General features: G+C 45.7%; 2 protein-coding genes across 4 annotated transcripts in view; both read right to left on the bottom strand.

Annotated features, from left to right (window-relative positions):
* The window catches only part of LOC130193174 (zinc finger protein 609-like), a 78,301-nt gene extending 74,800 nt beyond the window's left edge, over window positions 1-3,501 (bottom strand). For both annotated transcript variants that reach the window (XM_056413581.1, XM_056413582.1), the window contains exon 1: window positions 3,055-3,501. The gene's annotated coding sequence lies outside the window, so the exon portion shown is untranslated. The remainder of the gene's footprint in view (window positions 1-3,054) is intronic.
* Window positions 3,502-11,907: 8,406 nt separating this feature from the next.
* Window positions 11,908-19,028, bottom strand: part of trip4 (thyroid hormone receptor interactor 4) — an 84,263-nt gene continuing 77,142 nt past the window's right edge. Inside the window, exon 14 of one of the 2 annotated variants that reach the window (XM_056413025.1) lies at window positions 11,908-12,290. In XM_056413025.1, the coding sequence (XP_056269000.1) occupies window positions 12,131-12,290 (160 nt within the window). In that variant the 3' untranslated portion in view covers window positions 11,908-12,130. The remainder of the gene's footprint in view (window positions 12,291-19,028) is intronic. The other variant, XM_056413026.1, reaches the window with a different exon arrangement.

Raw genomic sequence — 19,028 nt, 5'->3', positions numbered from 1 at the left:
TGCCAATTATTAGTTTGCCAGCTACACAATTTCAGTTTCAGGCTTTTAAAAAAAGAAATCCAATGTGAAATACTCTGGGCGTTGACAGCGTTTTATTACTATCGCTTGTATTGATTTGCTTGTGACGAGGACACAAGAAGGACACGTAATTATAGGCCTCGGCGTAAAAAAAAATACCCTTAAAATGTATAAAATCAATACAAAAAGAGTCAGTAATGAATCAGGGCAGACCAAACACTCTCACAGGGTAAGTGAAAGCCTTGAATCATTTATAGGCACAGGCTGACCTTTTTTTCAGAAGCTCTAGTAAAAAGCGATCCGTCTCTATGCTCCCTGGAACAAAACATTTGGTGGTGAAATGAGCGAAATACTGAAACACTTTATTAGAGAGATACCCACACAATGAATGTATTGTTTTGTAGGCGCTGTGTGTGATAATTTTGCCATTACTTCCTCCATGATACTTGAAATCACTAACTACTACCAGGTCGGGCAACAATGGCTACTCCAGCGTAACTAGGCCGGCTATACGTCTAACCGGCTACTGACCTCTGCAATAAAGCGTGAAGTACGACAAAACTACAAGTGTGCTGCTAGCCAACTGGATGCTAAACTAAGAACACTCAAAGCACCGACTGAGCCGTGTTTATTGCGCGACAAAGGGGATTAGGGGTAGAGTGATTGCTGCAATTGTGTGTCGGAGGGTTACTATCTCGCATTTACAGTATGTCCGGGCTTTTCCTTTATCAGCGCCACCGGCTCAGAGATGTTGCCACACCCTGACAACTAAGCCGACAATCTGATGTTTAAAATGAACTGCAGTGTGAGACAGAAATGTAGACAGCCCGTTAGGAGCGAGAATTATGCATTTACCAAGATCATTTTTCGACAAACAGCATTGAAAGTAGGCGATTAGACATGTCAGCAACGAACTGATTGAATAAACAAAGCGCACCCGACTGATGCTGGATTCTTGAGGTGGATAACAATATTTGGAGTTCGTATTTTTTAAAGAACATGTAATAGTTTGGTATTTTTACATTAAGACAACGATTTTTTTAATGATTAAATATAAAATTGTCATGGCTCCATGGTGAACCATAAATCTAATGTTGCATTTCTATATTGCAATGTGTTGTTACTTAACGGCCAAGATATTCACTAAACCCGATAGCACTCCATTAAGTTATTGACAGATGCATCGCCCGACATCGAGCTGGCAAATGTCTTTATGCAACACTTTAAATCAGATTTGAATTTGGCATTTTTACAGACACTATTGACCTCCTCTCACATACGTCCCTGTGAGGTAAATACTCCCTTAGACTAGATCCCTTCATTCAGTCATGCCAGATTGAGGACCCTAAGAATAGGGTGGCTACTGGATGCCTGCATTAAGCCGCTCCAATCACTTCATTTGGCCCGAGCCGTCCACAAGCTGCGAGTCACAATAACGGCAATGTCGGTTATTTACATTTATAATGATGAAATTGGAGGGCGTGGCTTTGGAGGGCCGCAGGGATGTCAGTTTTGTTAAAGTGGCAACCTTCGTGCCAGATTCAGCTTTCCAAGCTAGTCCTACTAGCTACTTTTATCGGGAAAGAGTTAGCAACACTGGGATGAGTTGGTAGCGGTTTTTTTAAATTGTCCATCCCCAGCTTTAGGAGTTGCAGTGGTGCACTGGGAAAAACATAAATAATGTCAGTGAACAACAACCAGTCATATTTGATGAGCTATTGGCAATGGTGAATTAGGAACAATGACAAATATAACTTAGCAATTAGCCAAGGCATAGCGATTACAACCAAACCGCAGTTTTTTCAGACCTGTCTTTTGGCATATATACAGCTCGTTCCACTTTAAATAAATACCAATTTGTTTTGAGGAAAGATCCCCGTCCTATTTTGTAGTGAGATCCATCAAGAGCAATTATGAATTCCTGAATGTTGGAGCCATTGGTTGAATATATTGGGCTGCGGAGCACTTCGCCATGCTTTATTGTTGTACTGTCATACTCTCCGGAGCAGCACAGACCACAGGGTTAGCCCTTCGTGGTCTTGTAAAACAAACAAAAAAGTATAATTGTGCTTTAATTGAATGACTCACTTCAATGGAGATGGGACAGCTCCAGTAACAGCAGACAACAACAACAAATTAATCTGAAGAGACGGGTACCAATGTATTAAGACCGCAAATCCACCATTTTAATGAGATCTGTGTCACCTCGAAAAAGACCCCCTTGTGTCACAAGTGGAAGGATGTGTTGTGTTACAGTGGCACCACGTAGCAGAAATGAAACGTGTGGAGCAAAAATAATCAGTTTCACACATATATTTACATTCTCACATTGTGTGAATATGAAGTGAGAAAAAAAGAAAAAGAAGTTTAATTTTCTGTTAATCTTGAGATCAAACCCACCTCCCCAACGGATGCCCTGGGGTCCCCCCCCCCCAGCCCAACTAGGGGAACACTGTAGACACAAACACTGCTGGAATCCGCACCTTCAACTCTGTCAACCAACGTGTTGTGAAGAAACATCAGTTGGGACAAACATTTAACTTTTTTGTGTTGGCTTGTTTTATTACAGCCGTTAAACGCAGACAAGCAAGTGCTTTGTAGCGATTAACAGACGTTACTCCCCCCCCTCCCCCCCTCCTCCTCCTCCTCCTCCTCTCCCCGCGAGCCGACCGTTACTAAACGTTACTACTCGCGCGAGTTAAATCGCATTAGCCGGCGCGCTTAATAACGCGCTCTAACGTCACGTAGCACCCGGCTAGCTCTCCGCGTTTATACGTTAGTTTTTTAACTTTAGCCCCGCGTGACGCGGTAACGTGACTCGTACGTTAGCTGGCAGGAGTGAGACAATGAGCTCGAGAGTGCAGTCGGGCTCGGCTAGCTTCCCTGCTGCTGCATGCTGTGTGTGTATGTGTGTGTGTGTGTGTGTGTGCGTCGGTGGAGAGCTAGCCGAGCCTCGCTCTGCACGCAACGGGCTAACGTTAAATGGCGACACGGAGCACTATCAACAATGAGAGAGAGAGGGGGAGAGTAACTTACCGATTTAGCTAGCCACTCCTATTCCAAACCCGGATCTGTCCATGGTGGCGTGCACTCCATACAAAAAGAAAAATACAAATAAAAAAAGAACAAATCAGAGTGTGAATTTGAATAAAACCTCGAAATAAATGCGAAGCAGCAGAAACCAGCGGCGGCGCTCTCCCCGAGACATCCAACACAAGAGGAGGAGGGGAGGCCAGCGATTCACTGGACTTCTGCCATCACACTTCGAGATACCGTCCTCATCGAAAACAACCCGAGTCCGGAGGGCATTTTCTTTTTTGCGTGTGTGTGTGTTCTTCTTTCTTTTATATTATTATTATCGCTGCCGTCTCAAGAAACCGATTACAAGTCCAGTCTTCTCCCGCGACCTTCCTGGCAAATTAATCCCACAGCGAACGGGTTTACCATCCAGGTTAATTCCTCCGTATTCACCGTTTCTGGATGAGTGCCGTGCTCGGTTCTTCGTGTGGGAACTGATACAATGTAGCCAACCAGCGGCAGCGGGAGCGGGAGGGGAAACCAGGAGGAGGCGTTCCAGGGCGGATTGAACTGGCTCCGCGCTCCACGCAGCGCCGGGTTTAAAGACGCGGAACTGGATTCACCACTCGGACTGGATTGGGATTTGTGTGTTGTCAAGAGAGCCGTTCCGGGTGGAAGAAGTATACTACTCAGATCCTTTATTTGAGTAACAGTAGAAATACTACAATAGGCTACAAATACTCCAAAGTATTGAAGGAAAATATCACTGAAGTACAAGTAGTCTACAAAAGTATTTATGAGCAAAATTGACAAAGTATCAAAAGTACCCTACTCCTGAGGCTCAATGGCTCCTTATGTTATTATAGAATATTATATTATATATATATTATAACTGACAAATATGTTTAAGATCATATTTAATGCTGTGGTTTGTCAAGGTAGAACAGTTTTAGAGGCATTGTGCATACTGCGTCATGTCATAAAAGCATATAATTGATGTAAAAAGTAAATATAAATGTCAAATACATCAATTAGAGTGAAAAGTACAATAATTAGTTACCTTTGACATGTATGTAGAAAGTAGCATAACATGGGAACACTAAAGTAAAGTGTGCCAAATGTAGAGTGTTTGAGTAAATGTGATTGATTACACAGACATTGTTGGATTCCTGATCTTTTACTCACTTGGTAAAAGTACTAATACCATAAATAATATTCTGTTACAAGTAAAAGTCCTGCATTGAAATGGTCACACATGAGAAAGTAAACTAGGAATATGTAAGTCATATGACAAGAAACATAAACACCAGCAACCCAAACATTGTTGATTTTAGTAGCTATTACAATGTAACTGATCAAATAAGCCCTAATGGGTGATTAATAAACATTACAGGTTTTGCTTAAACCTTACCAAATGGTGTGTTATAAGAAAGTGGTATGGTTGAATTGTAATGATTGTAATCATTGACACTGAAGGAAACATTCTTTGTTCATATCAACTGTAAATAATTGCTGGTTTCACTTCCTTCCAACCGCATCAAATGTGCATCTTGTTGACACTTTTAAAACTGATTCCACAAAAAGAAAAGCAATGCTGAGGTTAAAACTTGAACATGTTAGCTGTGCGACTGTATCAGCCATGTTCTAATTCCACTGAACTGAGGGGGAGATATCTCTGAGTACATGTGAGCATGGAAAAACAAGATATCTATTTTTTTTTTTAAATCTTGCAACAACGAGACCCTTTCATTTATGTCAGGCTTCCGACTCTCAGCGCTGCACGGATAACCTTTCATGTTTACGAGCTTCAAACACCAGGAAGGCTTTAAGTCGCTGTCTCTCTCAGCGCCGGTTTCCCAGGCAACGAGAATATGATAATGTTGCCTTTGACATGACAGAAGGAATCATCTCGCTAGCAAACAGAGACAACAGGCACAGGGAGGGCTGGAGGGAGATGCAGGGGGAGGGGGGCTGAATTAATGGACTCATTTTCACACAGAGGGGGAAAAGCAGCAGCGGCAGCAGCAGCGGCAGCAGCTACTCACCATCCTCCATCCGTCCTCCATCTTCCTCCATTGCCTCCAATGCATTCCTGCTGGCAGGCACACTCATGCCTTCCCCCAGGGAACAGCCAGCCTCCATTGGAAAGCTAAATAACAGTCAGAGGCAAGTGGGGGGACTGGAGGGGACAGATTTTCTGATGATGACTGCCCCTTCAATGCCGAGGCTCCAAAAAAAACCAAAGTGCTCTCGTTGCTGAGCGTCGCACCAACTTAAATGAAAAAAAAGAACCACCCAAAAAACCTGAAATGCACAAGCCGTGTGGACGCCATGTGTTTTCCATCAATGAAAAAGAAAAAGGGGGCTAATCAGCCCGCCATGTGGAATCACAGAGGGGCTGGCTTGATTTGTGTGATCATCTTTCCATTACTCTATAAAAGAAGCTGTAAAGCCCCGAAACCCATGTGGAAGAGACTCGCTCCTCAGCACGTTTGGATTAAAGATCTGTGTCGAAGGGCGAACTAACACGTACGGTCGAATGAAGCGACTCTTTATGAAACCGATTCAAGGACAAATCATGGAACATGAAGCAGTATTAATAGGTTTCACAGATTCAACAATTTTTTTTTTTTTTTACCGTGACCCAATTCATTTTCCATTCTCCAGGCTGATATGGCACAAAGCACGAGATTTCGTAATTCTGAAATGTCTTCGGATGGGTTGCCGTGCCATTGTTGTGCCCGCCGTGCAATGTTGTGCAATTACCCCAGACAGTTCTTTCTCTCTCCACCACCACGATGTTGGCTTGTTTGCTTGATTCTTCTTCTTCTTTTTTTGTGTGAAACGTATCAACGACTATGAGATGGAAGGCGATGACATTTTGGGGCTAACAAACATGGCGCCCTTTACATCTAGCGTCTGCATCAGGTCCTTTTTTCTTTTACATCTAGCGTCTGCATCAGGTCCTTTTTTTTTACATCTAGCGTCTGCATCAGGTCCTTTTTTTTTTTTTACATCTAGCGTCTGCATCAGGTTCTTTTTTTTTTACATCTAGCGTCTGCATCAGGTTCTTTTTTTACATCTAGCGTCTGCATCAGGTCCTTTTTTTTTTTTTTTTACATCTAGCGTCTGCATCAGGTTCTTTTTCTTCTTTAATGTGTTCAATACTTAAGATTTATGACAAAATACCTGCAAAAAGAATGACGTTCACATCAGCTTGGTGCCAATTAGCAAACATTAGCATGCTAAAGTGCTCACTTAAGGTGGTCATCATGGCGAACACATCCCGTATTCGCGTCAGAGACCCTCCGACATGTTAGTCGAGTGTCCGTATTTAAGCGAAGTCATCTGTGGCGTGTGTATTGGACTGGAAGACAATGATTGACAGCCGTGGTCTCGTTACAGGATATTCAGATGGGCGCGGGGAGGAGTGGTATGTTTGTTTCCTTCCCCTGTGGGTTTTTTATTCCACATTATAGCCATGTAAACACCAGCCTACGTGTTCTGCCATTAGCGCCTAATGGATGGGAGTCGTGCAGACGGCAACATGCATTACGCTGAGCAGAAATAAGCCTCTGTGAACATGAGATCGACAAAAGCCAGATAATTAATCAACAATGAACACTAATGTCACTAATACAGATCTGGTTCCTAGCCCACTCTTGGGTTAAATATGCGACTTGAATATCGCAGGCTCCATCTTATTTGGGCCAAACTGAGGATTTGACCTAATTAGTCAAACATAAATCCTACCACCTGTCATGAAGCATTGCATCTCTGCATGTAGCGAGCGTCTGGAAATAAATACGTATTGTTCGCCTGAGCGAACGTATGAACGTATGGTGTTTCTTTCTGAACATTTCCTTTGGCTGTCTCTCCAAATGTAAACTTTGTCAGACATCTATATCCGTCATATCACAACCGTCGTCACGAGAATAAGAACACATGGTGTAAACCCGCGGCGACACCGGGTCTGTGTGTATTGTCGATCATATAGCGATGTGCTAATAGTTAATCCAGAGTAATCATGTTATGTATCTGTTACAGTGCCTGCTCCTAAGAAAACAGAGGCCTGGAAGGGACTATTTTACATATTCAAGAGACGAAAGCTTGACAAATCACTGTGTTCAGAGATTTAGCCCTCGTGACAGCGGAGGCCTTGAAGACAGACGATCATCTGAGCCGTCTTCTGCGTGGCACCATGTGTGTTCAAAATCTGTAAGAAGCTGTGAAGATATCCTGGAGGGGGCGGGGGCGCGCATTAATATGAACACACAGGAGTCTCTTTGGTTTGGAGTTTCTATTATTTTTTCCCCGCTGCCGGGTGTTTCCGTGCTACTCTCCTTTTGGTAAAAATCAATGTGGCCATAATAGTAAATATGCCCTGCTACATGTGTGTGTTGTTGTGTTGTCACAGGTACCGACTCACTCGGCGAGGTCAAAAGGTCAGGGACTAAACTGATCACTTATCAGTGGATCTTTAGAAATGCCAACGAGTAAAAGCCATTTGTGATGGGAAATCCATTTTTAATTGAATTTATGCATCTGCTCCCCCCCTTGAGGACTCAAAGGACTCAACATCATTTCCTTGTCGAGCCAGAAGCGTTGATTAGAAGTCGCTGGGCTCTCGGTTTGTGTGCGGCCTTTACGGGATATCTGCACAACAAAGATCTCCTTTGATCAGTCGCTTGTGGGGAAGAAAAAAGGAGAAAACAAAGGTAATTTACGGAACAGACATTAACGTTTCCTGTCGCCCCCACACCTCTGGGGCGGCCAGGTCACAGCAGCTCCTCGTGGAGAGAGAACACATCCGGACATTCACCCCTCAGATCTCTCTCCGTGCATTCCCCTCTCACTTTGCCTCGGAGGGCGGAAGCTTTTCAAAACGCTCGTGTGCTTCCTGTCATCCGACGGGTCCACCTTGTACCTGAGGACTTAACCAAATTCGACGAGCCGTGACACTCTGGAGATGGCGCAAAAGGCCTTCTGCTCTATTTACGGGAGTCACACGGGACTGTGAGCAGACTTTTTTTCTCTCGCCCGTTTTAGGTCGGCTCGTAGTTCATGGGGGAGAAGTGGTCGTCCCCCAACCACGAGGTAGTCGGTTCGATCCCCGCTCTACACATTAGTCGCGCCTCGAAGTGTCCTTGAGCAAGACACTGAACCCCCCCAGTTGCTCCCCGGGTTGCTTCACTGCAGCCCACTGCTCCTTAAGGACGGATCAAATGCAGAGAAGAATGTCCCCGCTGTGGCATCAATAAAAGTGTACATTATTATTATTATCTCCAGGCTTTGTGCTAAGCTAAGCTAACTGGCTGCTGGCTCCAGCTCCACAATTATCCTCCCGACGCGAGAGTGCCATCAATCGTCTTAACTCGGTCTCCCCACACTATTCCTGTAATTGATCCACAGCGCCCCCCCCCCCCCCCCCCAAAGTGCAGAGATTTATTTCCCGCCGACGTGCTGCTGAATGTGTGTCAGAGATGTCGCTGGGCTGTCGGAGGTGATGAGTGACCACGGCGGTGATGATGTCAAATTGACTTCAATGAGCCACATACTGACAATATCCTTTCCTCTAAATATTTCCTTTGTCCATCCTCCCCCGGCTCGACAGGCAGCAGCGCTCTGTGACACGTTACGCGATGGATGAGCTGTTCCCAGGTTGTATTGTTCCCCCAGCCACGTCTTCCAAAGTGCTCCAAAGCCTAATTCCTCTTCCAGGGCTGTGGAGATGGGGGTGAGGGGGGGGGGGGGGCGGGGGGGATGGGACCCTCAGTCCAATCAGTCTCTCAGCAAGCACACAAAGGTCCCGCTGCTTCGACAACTGGAAACTTGGCTTGATGGCGAAGGAAGGCATACTGCTGGACCGGAGTCAATTGCATTTAATTTCAATCAGGAGATTCAGCTGGGCATCTCCTTCAAGCCCAAATGATGAATAAATACATTAGCATTCTGCACGTCTAATTGAATTTAAAACCTTGGCTAACCGGATGAAAGTCGGATGGATTTTAGATGGCGTTCCTTATTGGTGCGTCTCCCTCTCAAGAAGAAGAAGAAGAAGAAGAAGAAGAAGCCTCAGGCACATCGCTGTTGGCAAGAGGCTGTCATTCAAAGAAAAGCATTGATATTTTTTATGAAATAGGATTATTTGCATTCGGGTGGAAACATTGGACGAGTGATAGAACCCATTAACAGTTAGCGGCCTGTTAGCTTAGCACGATGACTCCAATAAACCAGCTCCTCTGAAGCTTTGATAAGAACAGCTTGTCCGTTTGATGCTGATCAAAATCTGTAAAAGCAACATTTCTGCTTTTATCTGGTGTTATGTGACATACACTATTTTTATGTTATTGTTAAATCAAACAGCAGAGCCTCGTTGATGAACTTTAGAGGCGCTGTCGGGTGGACAGAACCAGCTTGTTTCTAAGATAACTCTCTCCCCATGCAGCCTTGGCCTTGTGGAAGTGAATTGTGAACCCCTCAAAGAATGGTGGAAGTTGTTTTTGTGAATCAAGGTTTCAAAGAGAAATCGTGATTTTGGTAACATCGGTATTTTAAAATGAATGTATTTCGTCAAAATGTCAAACCGCTGCTTTAAAAAAACAAAAACATACAAAACAGGCCGATAATCAAATAACTGCTGCGGCTCAGACTACATGGCAGTTGTCATACTGAAATGGGTCACCGACAGCATTTCTCCCACACACGTACATCACATCTTGTGTGTGTGAAACCCACCCCAAAACAACAACAACAACAACACATGATCTTATGGTTTATCTAAAACAGGCTTCGTCCAAACTGCTTGTGCTTAATTGTGCAGCGTGGAGCAACAGAGCCCTTGTTTATGTGAACTTGGGACGGAATGATCTGGAAGACAGGAGAAGGGGCCACCCACAGGGCGAGTAGCTGTCATCGTTGATTCGCCCGAGGGGGTGGGGGGGCGGATTCTTAAGCAGCCCTCTGTGGAGAGAGAACCCCACCTTCTATGGAGAAACTACAAAAGAGACCTCTTACATTCTCGGGCTGGGAGATTACCGGGAGGGCTGGTGCAATTATGCGTTCTCATGCTGAATTGAGTGCGGCAGAGAGTTGTAGCTAATCTGCAACTCAAACAAGAGTAAATCTGAGCTAATCAACGGCGAATTACAATGCCAGGCACAGGCAAAAGCATAACAACTCGGGTGTGTGTGTGTGTGTGTGTGTGTGCCGGTGATTCATGCGATGCTTTTCAAACCGTGGTGAAACACGCCCTGGGGGCGAGAGCCGTCTTAGTCAAAGAGCCACTCGACACACAATCAGGAAAGGGAATAAAACACGCAAAGCGACGCAAGAACAGGTGAAAACGTTGAAACGCCAAAGAATGACACGACACCGAGCGGAGGCCGTCGCAGCGGCATCTCACCCCCCGGAGGAAGAAGGCCGGAAATCCGTGCGAACGTGAAAATACGCAAATGAGACTTATTAATAGATGGAGGATGTCACGCTCCCCAAAGAGTTTTACGTCTCACTGAAGATTTGGCTCGTTTTTTTCTCTTCTTCTAAGAGGAAGTGAAAGGCCTGATGAGCGACTCCGCCGCGATAACCTTTTGTAAACAGAGGGCTTAGCGCGGGCCCGCACCACTGAAACCAAACTTTTATTCGCGGGTAAATAGTTCATTCAAGACTCGAGTGCGGTTCTGTAAAAGCCCGATTGTTTGGGTTTCGGCGGCGGCGCGAAAAGTGAAACGCAGGAATGCTTTTATGCAGGGGGGGGGGGGGGGGGGGGGGTCAGCAGTGTGGAGAAACCTGCAGTAATCCTGAAGGATTTCTGATCATAAAACGGAAATTTAAGTTAATACTTGTGCTGTGCAATCGTGTTGAAGCATCTTTGTGATCCACGAGAGTGGGATGAATGGCCGAGTCCACCGATCAAGACTGATGGGAAAACCGTGCATGGCAACAAGGGCGGTGAACACATCAGATTCCACTTAAAGTTACAATCCTTTTTTCCCCCTTCTTCTCATAACCAATATTTACACAGTTTATGGTTGGCGTCGACTCTGCTATAGTCATTGGATCTGTTTACACTCATTAGGCACCGCCCTATAATTATAGTTTGTATGGGGTCCGCCATTCCATTCAAATAACGTGCGTAAGCCATTCAAAGAAGACGAGCGAGACTCTGAACCTCTTTGCGTCCAAACAGATCCGAAGCGATGCCTTCGGGTCCAGGAGAGAAGATAAAACGTTATCCGAGAAGTCCAGGTCAAATAATTAGCCCATGATCCGGAGCGCTGATCAGGCGGTGGGTTTTTACAACCCTGGAAAGCGATTGCGGCAGCAATAATTCTCTCCTCCCGCTCTATGCTCGTGAGGTAAACAACATAATTACCACAATACTTAACTTTACACGCGATAATGCCAGAAGGAATGTGCACATGCATGTACTGTATTGGATTAGTCCAAACAGTGTGTTGCTATGGTGACGCTGGATTAGGCGGATGAGCCGGGATCAACATTTTTCACTTGACGCCATTGTTTTTTTCTTCTTCTACCGGAGTCCTCTGTGCCCCCCCCCCCCATGCGGTGCCAATGAAATGCTCTCATTGAGATGAATGACAAGGCTGTGTTTTATAAAGCAGCGCTATTGTTGGTCTAAATGGTCTTCGCCGGGAGACGGGTAACGACGGGCCGGCCTCCGACGAGCAGCGTTTCTCCTCGTGGTTTAGAGGAGGCCGGTTTTGTTTTTTTCTCGTAAAACACGACGAGCCCAAAGAAATAAAACAAAAGTTGCGCAATTTCTAGATTATATCTTGGGCTTTGAGAAACAACGCGATGATGGCAGAACATTTTCTGAAAGATGCCACGTGTAGAAAACAACAAAACAAGTTTTCGTCATCTTTTTTTTATTGGAACAAGGGAAGCGCAACATTAAACTTAAGGATCTTTTGTCGTTTTATGCAAACAATTAAATGGAGACAAGGCAGAATGTCGAAGTCTGTCAAAAATGATTACACGTCTCCGTACCGCCTACTTTTCAGCAGTATTCCTAATGCAAAAATGCGAGCCGATATTGATAATGTGTCAGCGCCGATAACTCCCGGTTTAAATGTCAACACAAGCCAGCGGCGAATGAAGCCATTTGTTCTGAAAACATAATTTTCCGTGTCCCCATGAGATCGGGGCGGTTCCTCCCTCCTCCCGACGTCACTCGGCAGCGGATGGGACCAGCCCCTTCTTGGCACCCTGGTGGTAGTGACTCTCCAGCTTCCCTGTGAGAGAGAGAGGAGGTGAAAGGAGGGGAGGGGGAGGAGACAAGAGGAAGGGATGAATCAAAACACCATCAAAGGGACAGTGACCTCTCTGAGAGCTCAAGGCCAGCTGATTAGAGGCTAGACTCTCTCTGTCAGTGGAAAGAGAGAGAGAGAGAGAGAGAACGAGGTAAAAGGCCAATCGGACCTCCTATTCCAGAGCAAAGGGCGATTAGACCACAACCGTGGTGTATTTTAAATCAGTTATATAGATGTATATTCAGTGTAATCTAATGATGACAAAGACCACACACACACACACATATATATACATATAAATACATATATATATAAACATATATATATATGTATATATACATATATATATAAACATATATATACATATATATATATATATATATATTGGACGACAGTGTATGCTGTTGGCGAAAACTAGATTTACAGCCTCGGTCGAGTTGCTTTTTAAATCCATGTCCGTCCAAAGTGTCATCATGTAATTAAAAAAAAATTCTTTATCACATAAGACCTTTGTGTAAAATTCTCAGCCAGAATTCTTGAGTCACGGCCAAAAACCCACTTCGGAAGGTCACCGCGATCTTTTGAAAAGACAAATTCCAAATCGGTTCGCCCACGACCCCCAAAGTGGACATTTGTGCCAAATTTGAGAGAATGAGCTCAAAGAGCTCCTCGTGCAACACACACAGCCGGGCCTCGGGTCAGAGGGGGCGTCAGGAGCTTTTAAAGACGACCAATTCTCGGATCTGGTGTCGTGGTTGTTCACTTTGAACTCAACTCGGGACGTGAAGCTCCTCAGCAATTTACAGCCGACGGCGGCACGGCCGTGGAACTGAAAACACGGGTGTGCCGACGCCTCCTGGAAGTCAGAGACGACCGTTAAAGTCCTCCGTGAGGAGTCACGGTGACTTTAAAGGTCCAGTGCGATAGCCGTCTTGAGCACATGGTTTATTACATCGCTGTGGTAAATGGCATCTCTTGATAGTTCAGTGGACGCTTTTGTTTTGAAAGGAGACAACAGCTTCAGTCCCGGTGTCAAAGGTCAGGTTGGAGTTGAAGTTTTTGAGCAATCCAAACAAATCCTCCTTATAGCACTGTATTTATTATATTTCCAGTGGGAGAATGGAGTGGAGTAGCAACATCAAAGCACTGTGGTCTACATTTGATCTTTTTTTGAAATCTGGAATATGTTTCAAATTGATAAAAGAGCTCTGGAGGCCTGATCCGAGTAAAAGACCACGACATAGAATAATGGTATCGTCAGCAAACATTGTTTGATTGCAATGCGCAGTTGGAAAATAAATATAATCAGGGTTCATACACATGTTGACCAATGATTTCCGTGCCTTTTCCAGGACTTTAAACCAAATTTCCATGAGCAAACTTTTTTTTACTCTCTGTGCGTCCATGAAAAAGTGAGAACATTTAGTTTTTTAAACTAACAATGACAATTCTAAAGCATACAGTCTACCTTAAATGACAATAGTTTGATCGTCTTTTCAGTTCAGGTGCGTTCACTCGTAGCCCGAGAAATGCCGGCATATATTTTGAGCGTCATTCTTTTAAAAGCATATTCATTATTTAAAACTCAGCGTGAATGCACATATGCATATAACAAATTTCCATGACTTTTTTCAAAACTTTTGGGGATTTTCTTTCTCCTCCAGAACTTTTCCAGTCCTGGAAATATCCATTTAAAAATGTCTTGACTTTTCCATGACTGTACGAACCCTGTATAATGAATGTATCCAGTAAATAGCAGGGGGGCTAACATTGAGCCTAGTGGGACACCTTTAAAAGCCATCTGCAGCAACAACAACAACCAATTTCACCAGGTGTAAACAGAACCGACACCAAAGCGCCGTCAGTGGTAACTAATCAACATTACACCACACGATCGCTTTTTCTTTGTCCTGGATTGATGCGCCCCAGGAATGTTAACGTCTGCGCGCGTTTCCTGCGTTGCCAAGAATGTAACAGTCGAGGATTCTTCTCTTTTCATCAATCTCTTCTCTGTTTGGATCTGGTAGCCGAGCCAGCGAACAGCACCTGTCCTTGCCGATAAGTCGGCGGCTCGCCGACCCGTAAAAAAAAACCCCAGTAGCCTCCATTGTTGTGAACAAAATCTCCGCGGTTATATAATCTTCTGGCCGCGGAAACAAAAACTTGTGCGAAGCTCCGACGCGAATGTCTGCGAAGTTGAAAACAGCTGTGAACTCGACGAGGGGATCTGGTCAAGCTGCTATTTATATGAAACGGCTCGTCGCCATGGCGTGTGAACAGAACCCCTCCGGCCCGCTGACCCCCTAACGCGCTGTAACCGACACCTCTCCTCCTCAGGGCGGCGCTCGCAATATCAATCAAAATAGCAACTTCTTCTATTAGCGCTCGTTCTCAGAAACTCGGGGGGTTCCCGCTTCGTCCTGTTGATGACCTGCGTTGACCCCCCCCCCAGAATAAGCCCGTCTCTGGCTGACTAACACACGCCTCTTTGCTGGTCAAACCACAGCATTAGATGCCCCCCCCCCCCCCCATGGCTGAGGCAGAGGGGGGGTTGTGGGAGGGAACGATACAAGTGTGACAGGCAGGGCCTGTGGTTGTCACTTGTGCTTTCTTTTCATGTCGTCACGTTCTGGCTGAACTCTGTGGGTAGCGGCGGCGGCGGCGGCGTAAACAAGGTGTTTAGGAGAAGTGGCGTTGGCTCACCATTTCCACGTCGGTCTGAATGGCTGTCAGTGTCTGTCTGTTCTGCCGGGAGCGAGTGCTGCTGCTGCCGAGGCGTGGAAACACCTCTGGAATTTGGTGGTGGGGGGGGGGGGTGGGGGGAGGGGGAGGGGGTGAACACTGCCAAGCGGTTATCTGAGATCGCCCCGAACGATAAATCGTAACGTAACAGACATGCATAATTCTTAATTCCTTTCGGGTGTTGTTCCAGTGAGAGCTTGAGTCAATATTGTGGAAAATTGCCTCTGGTCATGACATTTCTGTGAAATGTTTTGAGTAATTATATACATATACACATATATATATATATATATATATGAAAACAAGCTGAAACGAGCTCTTGCAGAGTTAGCATGAGTTACTCATTTGGCCGATGTCAGCACAGTTACAGCCCGATGTGAATCCGAGCATAATTAAATATGCGTCGGCTTCAGGACGTCGAAGGATTGCGAAATAAAGAACGCGCCGTGCGCAAAGTCAGTTTTATTTTTTTTACGCCGTACTTCAGATGTATTGACATTGTATAAAACTCCTGTAATTAAGGATCTGCGGGCCGGCCGGTGCCTCGCTAGACTGAAAACAAACAGGAGCAACGAGATTCTAAGCCGCACGACTAAATAAACAGCCAGACTAAACAAACGATGACATATTTGCAATGCTCGACGCAAACGCCTGATTTGGTGGCTTGAATTCGACCTCATTCATAAACAACAACAAACAGTCAAATAATGTCAGTCTTTTCTGAATTAGTATTTTTTTCATTTTCATTCCCGGAACAAAAACCTGAGCGTCACTTGGCCCGTTTTGCAGAAGACGAAAGATGGCGAGGAGCGGGGGATAAAGAAACGGCGGAAAAAGCTAGATGGTGGAATTCTAGGACAAGAAACCAAGAAAGGAAGATTAAAGTACTGAAGGCCGGGTGAGAGTTTTCTTGTTGTTTTACTCCGATATTTAACAATGCAGTTTAATGAGCTTGCAGGCTGGCTGCAACCATATATACATATATATATATATATATATACACACACACATACATATATATATATATACATATACATCCATACATATATACATATATATATATAAATAAAAATAATGAAATATGCATTAAGAAACAAATTTACCAAGGAATTACATTTATAAATGTTTGTGCCATCTGGGTGCAACGCAGCGAGCTGACATGTTACCACCGTACGAAGGTGTGTCTTTACACCTCCGGTGGACCCGGAGCGACATCAACACGGATTCAAAGTCAGCTCCACTTGGCACACGCAAGTTCAATATTCACTGTGGTGGTTTTTCCCCCGTTTTTGCCTCCGACTCCCGAGGGAAACGCTGGACTCTCCGGCTGCTGAGCGCTCCGCCGTGTTCCCCGGCGAGCCGCTCAATGCGTCTGTTTGCTGTTACGTGTTGGGCAGCTGGCTTACGGTTGGGTTCTTAGAGGCTTTTCACTGGAAACAGCTGACTGTGGGTGCGGGGCGAGAGAACATAGAGCCGATGGGAACCGCGGCCAAGTCACAATAATAATCGAACATTGTTTTAATTCCGTCATTGCTTTCTTCTCCAGTGACTCCAGAAGTTGTTTCCAGGGCATTCTTTAAGTGATTATCGTACCGCTATGACAGACGCACACTCACACGTTCCATCAAGTCACCTCTATGCGCTGAGAAATGACGACGCGTCGATTACAGAATAATTGTAATGGGAGTAATGTCGTTGGACCAAACACGAGAACAGATTTAACACCTGACTGGTTTGTCATGTCACACTGCGTGACTGTGCCACCATGTGACATAACTTGGCGGGCGAGGGGGGGGGGGGGCGTTTTCTACACCATAACTGAGCTCATCCCATTTCTCTTTAACTCCGCCCCTTCAGACAGCAAAGTTATCCGCTTTTTTTGGGGAGGGGGAGGGGGAGCTGCTCGTTGTTCATTCGCAGCGAGAACAAAATAAAACAGTTCAACGTTGAAATCATTTTTCCGGAGTAACGTAAGCTTTTCCAGGACTCTCTCATTTTCCCACGTGTTTTCAATCGTAGTCAAACGCTTACGTTTGACCTTTATTAAGTGTTGTTGTCCTTGTTCTGAGCTCTCACGTCTGTCTCAGTCCATTGAGAACAACAACATGTGTTCACAGACTTGCACAACAAAGCCCCTTCTGGTTGCCCACGTTCATGTTCAGTATCTTACTCTATTTATGAAAAAGAAGAAGGGTTAATCACTGGAGTCGGTCCACTTCTTTAGTGTTTCTCTGTGCGAATGAAGCCGGAGTAACAGTTAATTGTCGTGTCAGTTCCGTCGCCATGACAACCTCCCCGAGTATTAACTCCGCTCTCCGCCGAATGTTCCACTGAAGTGCTTCTCTCTAATGCGGGGGAAACAGTGCGAGCACGTCGAGTGTCCTTTAGGCAATTTCCTGCAGTTATTAAAATACATCCTCGAGTGAAACTTGGACAAATAACAAGGCCACGAACGGGCGCAGAACAACAGCAACGGCAACCGAGTGCAGTAAGTGGCCCCCTGTTGTCACGTCTGTCTGAGGCTGTATGAACATAGTCAGACTCATTATATTCAACCCCGGAAAAAAAAGAAGTCAATCCGCCAATGTACCATATTCCTCGGGGGGGGGGGGGGCGAGTAGAGTAGGGTGCTGCGGAGCCGAGAGAGCTGGAGGGGAAGGCGAGTGAGGGTGGGGGAGGGGAGAGGAGGGTGGGTGGGTTGGAGAAGAAAAAAACGGGACACAGCAAAAATGAGACAGAAGGGATGAGAAGAGGGAGAGGGAGGTGGGCGGAAGGGATACAGAAAGGGCAGGCGAGGGAGAGAGAAAGACAGACAGAGAGAGAGAGAGAGAGAAGCAGAAAGGCTGGCCCATCGATTGGCTGAGATAATTTCCCATTGATTGCTGCACTGTTTGGAGATTGCAGGAGAAAGGTTTATTGCCCACATGCTGCAGCTGGGGAGGAGGAGGCCATAAAATAAGCACAGGTTGTCTGCAGAGGGCTGGCGCTCCATCACCACGGCCGTAATAAACACACACACACACACACACACACACACTCAGCCACTCATGCGTACACACTGCACTCAGCCGACATATTCATACGACTGCATGCGTCTGGCTCCCCATTACACATCGTGAAGGAGAACACAGCCCGCCGCTGATGGAAAAGCGCACTCGCATAATCCCTTGAAAAGCCAGGGGCAGCAGTGCAAAGAGTATTCATTAGACTGAAATAGAGGTCCATTGACATCCTCGCTGACATCAATAACACCCAAGCCCATCAGCTTCCTTGCAGTAATAATCACAAGAATAATTGGCTGGTGGCTGTTTCTCTTTCGGAGAGAGAGAGAGAGAGAGAGAGAGAGAGAGAGTGTGCGACTGCCTACGCGCTGAAGAACCCCCCAAAAAGGAGGCACAATTCTGTATTCTATCTATTCTTATTACACGGCGGTCCCAAAGCACCTGGATAATAAAGCAAGCGTGGGCTCTGCATGTACACTTTACCCACATGTTGATACACTCTCCTCTGACACGAGGTGATTACTGCATGCCTTCAAATGATGACACACACACACACAAAAAAAAGGGGGGGTAAAAAGTGGAGCGCCACCGAGCTCCGTGACCGAATGCAACGCCGCCAACGGTATCGGTCACATTGATTGGCACCGGGGCGCCCGGCGGTCACCGACGCTGCGTCCGTCTCGAGGAGGCGGCCGCCCGGAGAGCAGAGGGAAGTTCGGAGCGCGGCGGAAACTAAACGACGGGATTTAATGGGTTTCAATTCAAACGTTGGCGCCGAGGAACAGATGGCAAGGCATGTATTCCACCGGAGCGTTTTCTTTTCTTTTTTCCCCTCCACATCTAAAAAGTTGAAAGAAAAGCTCGTGTGAACGGACAAATCTTCAGTTCACACGCTTATTCTGGGGGTCTGGTAGATAATGCCGGTGTAGTCCCACAGATTTCACCGAAGACGACGCTTTCTTTACGCTTTCTAACC

The sequence above is a fragment of the Pseudoliparis swirei genome, chromosome 4, assembly GCF_029220125.1.
Source record: "Pseudoliparis swirei isolate HS2019 ecotype Mariana Trench chromosome 4, NWPU_hadal_v1, whole genome shotgun sequence".
NCBI classification, from domain to species: Eukaryota; Metazoa; Chordata; class Actinopteri; order Perciformes; family Liparidae; genus Pseudoliparis; species Pseudoliparis swirei.
The sequence above is the reverse complement of the archived record's forward strand: the minus strand, read 5'-3'. Positions and strand labels throughout refer to the sequence as shown.